This window comes from Anarrhichthys ocellatus, unplaced genomic scaffold, assembly GCF_004355925.1.
Source record: "Anarrhichthys ocellatus isolate YVR2014 unplaced genomic scaffold, GSC_Weel_1.0 scaffold3, whole genome shotgun sequence".
In the NCBI taxonomy this organism is placed as follows: Eukaryota; Metazoa; Chordata; class Actinopteri; order Perciformes; family Anarhichadidae; genus Anarrhichthys; species Anarrhichthys ocellatus.
The window spans coordinates 2,921,395-2,927,394 of NW_022280033.1; the positions used below are offsets into that span (position 1 = coordinate 2,921,395).

The 6,000-nt window shown below is 44.5% G+C and overlaps 1 protein-coding gene across 3 annotated transcripts in view; it reads right to left on the minus strand.

Moving 5' to 3' along the window:
• Positions 1-6,000, minus strand: part of atrnl1a (attractin-like 1a) — a 199,824-nt gene that overhangs the window by 155,838 nt on the left and 37,986 nt on the right. For all 3 annotated transcript variants that reach the window (XM_031872746.1, XM_031872756.1, XM_031872738.1), the window contains exons 6-8: positions 5,537-5,711; positions 4,524-4,611; positions 2,509-2,755 (exon numbers count right to left, since the gene is read on the minus strand). In XM_031872746.1, coding sequence (XP_031728606.1) covers positions 2,509-2,755; positions 4,524-4,611; positions 5,537-5,711 — 510 coding nt within the window. The remainder of the gene's footprint in view (positions 1-2,508; positions 2,756-4,523; positions 4,612-5,536; positions 5,712-6,000) is intronic.

Consider the following 6,000-nt stretch of genomic DNA (forward strand, 5'->3'; position numbering starts at 1 on the left):
TGAGATAGAGCGAGGGAAGAGAAGAGCAGAGAGGCGGAGAGACTGAGCCAAACAGTAAGAGAGAGGAAATTAGACTTTATTGAATTGGAAAGTGCCCCTTTATTAGACCAGCGTGATGCATACCGATGAATTCCGGTGCATAGAAAATGTTGTTAAAAACAAGCAGGGATTACATCACCCGAGCAGCCCCCAATAAAGAAGAGACACAACACGACGAACAAAGCCTTAGAAAGAGGAGGAAATCAAAAAGCCTGAGAAAACGAGCCGTCATCTGGAGCGGTAAACCCCCGAGAGCTCGAGCAGTAAGAGCAGAGAGAGAAACAAAGACACAAAATGAACTAGAAAGCACAAAATCTTCCATGTTAGTTTGTTTTTTTTTTACTTCAAATGTAATCTGCATCAAGAATCTGCATGTAAATACACCCACTGGCTGATGACAGCTATCATTTTAACCAATAACATTCTGAATACTTTCACGAGTCAGACTCGAGATCACCAATCACCATCTCATTTAAATGGTGATCTGTAAATCACAAAACAAGTCGCAGGATCGCTCACAATCGAAAATGAACGATGTGTTTAACAGACAGAACTGTTTAAACACAAAACATAAAGTTTGTTATAAATGGTCATATGATGGCTTTGACTCTTGGCCGACCTTTTCGCCAAACTTTACTGGAATCAACTGAATAGTTTAAAAAAATTTCTGTGAAGCAACCAAAACATAAACTCCTCGGAAAAGGTCAGTACAAAACCGAGAAAGAGAAAAGCCCGGACAGCCTGAAAAGAGGAAAACAGAAAGAGACACAACTGTCCACCAAATGCAAACTTAGTGATCACAAAGATGGCTGCTAAAGCAACTCACCACAGAAACCAGGGGTCAAAAATGATTCGATGCACATTGTGGACACAGAAGAAGCGGAGAGAGAATTTAACTTTGTAGAATTCACAAAACACCATAAACTGTAACAGCTGGTCATCTGTTGATTTTAGCTTATATTGGCATAAGGAACAAGCCATTTCAGTACAAAAAATACAATGCAGTTGTGTTTGAGGTCATTTAGGAGCGCTGACAAGGAACAGGAGAATGAGAGAATATCGAAAGATAGAAAGAAAGAGGGGCGACAATGAAGACACTAGGAGAAAGTAGAAGGTCAACTCTTATCTCATCTCTGGCAGCTAATTGCTGTGAACCTGCCTCTCTGATTGGTCATTAAATCCCTTTACCTCATAAGTCACACTCTGCTTCCGCACCCCTCTGTTCTTTTCCAGGTTGCACTGACTCTTAGCCTCTGAAGCCTAATGATGCTCAGTGCAGACTTAACGCCGCGATGTCGCCAGAGAGAGAGAGAGAGAGAGAGGGAGGAGAGGTGGAGGTGGGCGAAGATGAAAGTGATAGACACATGAGGGGAGAGGAGGAGGAGAAAAGGTGAGGGAGAGGAGCAGGAGGTGACGGAGGGGGGGGGGTCAGACACTGTAGGCCTGGAGGATGAAAGGAGGGAGAAAAGGAGATGAGGAAAGAGAGGAGAGAGACAAACAGGGAGGCAGGAGAGTGAGGGAATGCATTGGATTCATTAATCACTGTCTTCTCCCAGACGCTCCAGCCTGGGTGCCACCTCCTCTTAATGACCGCTCTGTGTGTGTGTGTGTGTGTGTGTGTGTTTGTAGCTGCACACACGGGATGCATGTCTAATGGATGGCGTGTACATGTGTTTTATTTTTCCAGATTGTTTCAACTCTAATTTTGGCTGTCGGTTTACTGTGTGACACCGCCATCTGCTGGCTAATCAGGGAGGCAATAAACGCATGCAATCGCACAATAAGTATGAGAACAACTAAAATATGACACCCATCTGTGGGTTGAGCGTGTCACTCCCAAACCAAAAGAAGAGTGGAGGCCACTCTGGGAAGCTTTTCTACCGGGTGTTGGAATCTGGCTGCACGGAGTTCAACACTGATGTTGTGTGATCAGCTCTGGCTCACAGTCCATTCCCTTCACTTTCTAAACCAGGAAAGGTTGACTGTAACAGTGGGATTTAGTTTCTTGAATGTGTGTGTTTTAGGAGAGAATTGTTTGAGGTTTAAATCTGAGATTCACCCGTCTGATCTCTGGTCGATGAGCAGCGATTCTCATTTTCAACTTGTTATGTCTTCTGGCCAAGTGTGTGTTCACATCATAAATAATGACGATAAGCATGGAATGAACCGGTTAATCACACGACTGGAGCTCGTGTGGTGTTGACATTCTATGACATTCTAAGAATGACATAGAATGTCAATTTCGGCCCGATCCATCCTCAAAGTAAGAATATACATGAGATTATTTAAAAAATACCAATCATGACAACGAGTCTGTATTCAAATAACTCAATATGGCCTCTGGGAAATGTCAACAGGTTCCCTTTGTGTTTGACTTCCATCAATAAAAAGCAATTAAACAATCACTGAAGAAGAAAAAAAATCGAATTAACACAAATCGATGACAGCAGAGTCAGCAGGTGCACTTACTGATGTTGTACTCCTGAACTTTGTTGATGTAGCTGTAGGTCGGCGAGTAGCCGAAGAAGATCAGCATCACCTGCTCGCCGTCGGCCAGCTCCACCACGTGGGCGCTGTGTCCCTCCAGGGCGTAGGGAGGAGGCGGGGCCGGTTTCCGCAGTGACCAGGTGCGCCGGGGGATGTTGAACACCCACATCTCGTCCGTCAGGTTGGCCGATTTGGCCTCCAGCTTCCCGCCAAACATGTAGATGTCGTCCTACGTGAGGGAGAAGACTCTTGATGAGCTTTTCAGGAGAACGTGATGATCTGTCGTTTTGTCTGAGCCGTGGACGCTGCTTCCAGAGAGCCACAGCTCCACTTGTGAAGAACCTCCTCAGAGCGGCTGTTCATTTATATGGTAATGGAGAATTTGGCCTCTGAGGTAAAAAAAAATTATGGTTTGAGAGGAGGAGGCTCTACAGTACACCTGAAGCCAAAATGAGGCTTCAGCAGCCTGAGTTCATTTTGTCTCTCCTTTTTTTAAACCCATTATTGATTTTTGGCCACTTGGGTGCAGTGCAATAAGCTGTAAAAACAACATTGGCATACTTAACTATGAGGCGAGGATTCTCTGTCTCAGGATTCTCTTCTTAGCATATCTTGAGAAGCGTTCGTCTGCTCTACATCACACTTTGTCGAATGTGGTGCAAAAACTTTACTTCTTGGCTTGTAACTTTTCAACCATAAGGCTCATACGCCTGTTGTTCCAGATTAATCTATCAATATCTATCAATTTTACTTGTGTCCAAATCAGTTTTTTTGCTACTCCTCCTACACATTTTGATCAATCGTCACTACTTTTGGTACAAAACGTCTCTGGATGAAGCCGTGAAATGTAGATTTTTCTGATTATTGATGTTCCATACAGATATAATATCACCTGAGCGCTTTGTGCTATTGTGATCACATTCGGGTGACATTTGAGGATACAATGTCCTGGGTGACCATGTCGTGTTTGGTGCCATTTCGCCAATAGATATCGCTGTAGCAGCAGCATCTCACCATAAAGCGAGGAATCTCCTTCTGTTTACATGTACGCGTCCTTGGCATTTCACGAGAACCGTTCATCCGTGCAAGCAGCACTTCCAATAAGCATATCGTTTACCGTTAATGGGGTCCCCATTAGCGTCTGCTGGTGTGGTCGCTATGAACAAATTGTCATTTTGTTCTTAGAACAAAGACTGGAAACAAGAGGAAACTGTTGGCCTGGCTCCAAATTAAACTAAATCCAACCACCAGCACCTTTTAATATCTCATGCTCAATTATTGACACGGTTTTATCTCAAGTGACACCTCTCACATGACACATATGATAGTGATCACCTGAATCTAAGAATTGTTGTGTTTTCGTTAGCTTAAAATGAGCTCCTCATATCTACACGAGTGTTTCTACAGTAGCCCTGAACGGACAAAACAAACACTGGCTCTTGCTTTTTTTTACGTTACCTGAAGGCCACTGTAGTTCTCTGACACGCTTGGAAAGGGTGAGTGGAGCAGTATTTAGTAGGTTGCAATCCTCAACCTCTACACTGCCAAATCCTAACAGACTGCTCCTTTAAGTCTCTAATGACAGACTAACATGCTCTAACGTGCACTTTACCCCACATCAGTGCAGCCCATGCAACTGTCACCACGTCTCTGTCTGCGGTGCATGAACCGTGCATCTACAACATGGTCGAGAAGCCGCCTAAAATATCAGCGTGAAACTGCAGGGTGAGAGGTGAAGAGTCTGCAGGTCTGGGTAGAATGTCTCCGTAAAACAAGCGTGTCTGCTGTGTGCGCTCAAGTCTCAGAGGTTTCATGAGAACTGCCAACTGAAATTGGCCGATTGGCACATTGTACTGAGTGTGTGTGTGTGGAGGCGTGAAGTGCAAATTAAAAACCTGACTGCTTTGTACATCTTTTATCTGATACGAGTGTATCAAGAGGACAGCACTGTATTGCCTTCCTCTCTGAGTGAAATGAAGCAGCCACAGCTATATTACCTGGTGCAGAGCCAGCGAGTGACCGTATCTGTAGAGAGGACCGCTGCTGACCGCCACCACGTCCCACGTACCGCTCTCTAGGTTGTAGCTGTACACGGAAATGAATCAGAGAATAAAACACAGCGCAAGACTTTAACAGTGAATCACTTTGTGTATAATTTAAGTCCCTGTAAGTGGTATGACAGAGGTTTCATTTAACTGTGTAAGGAAATGACAAAAGCACAGGTGGAACAAATAACATTAACGATGGCTCCGCTCCATACAGGTGCTAAAGCCAGCATGCACAATACCAAGGCCCTGGATCTGGAGCTGAAGATGATATTATTAGTTACACCTGCATCTGAAGAGTCAAAGTGTCTGCAGTGAGAGGAGTCGACAGACCTCTTTGGTTCAGTTGTAGTGAGCCGGCATGCACAACACCAGGGCCCCGTCACTGGCTTACTCGTTGCCAATGTTATTCATTTCACCTGTTCACGTGCCAAAGTGTCAGCTTGGAGAAGCATCTGTCGGCTATTTTAGATCGCTGCAGGAATTCCATTAGCGTAGATTTACAACCTTCACCATAAAATGACAAATGAAGCGCTAGAGCATGTTTTTAGGAAAGTATTTGACCGTATTATACTTTTTTTGTTGTATCATGTTACATAACTCTCTTTAGAAAAACCTCCTAAATTATAATATTTCGAGAAAAAAACATTGCTTTCTTCTGAAAATCGGACCTAACAGAGTTCCCCTCATGTCTGGAGAGAATCTTTAGTTGCCAACTTCCTGTAAGGAGGCGAAATGAAAAGGTAAACTATTTAAAGACACAGCGGCATCCAGCGGATTTTTTAAAGCCTATTATTCAAAGACGGATCAGTCAGGTTGAGTTAAGTTTAAAAGATTTTTTCGATAAGATATAGTGACTCAGCAGAACATTAAAGGCATGTTTTGTCTCCCTGAGATCAGTTTTACAGGACGGACAGACAGACGGCTGCTGAGTCAAACTGCTGATGCTGCTGCTTGCTGCTTACTTGAGGACCATGTGGTAGTTGGAGTAGTTGAAAGAGTATCCTCCCACCACCCACATCAGCCCAGAGTGCACCAGGGCCCGATGGGACGCCCGGCCCAGAGACTGAGCTGACGGTTTGACGCTCGGCAGCACCCAGAAGGCCTCAGTGGAGGGAACGGACAGAGAGCAGTCTGGACCTGAGTCAAAGAGAGGGAGGAGGGACACACACACAGGGTTAAAACCCACAGTCTATTTAAACTGCATTTAAATAGACGTTTCTTTCTGTGGACAGTGGGATGAGGGGGGTGGAGGAGAAAGAGAAAAAGAACATGCTCTTTTCATTAGCACAAAAACATATATGTATTTTTGCTGTGAAAAGGCAGTTGCTATGGCAACCATCCCCTTTATCACCCCCACTGTTTGTGTATTGGACGGCTGCTCTGGGGCTCTGAGGCTGTGTGACTGTCCCCACCTGACTCATTTACC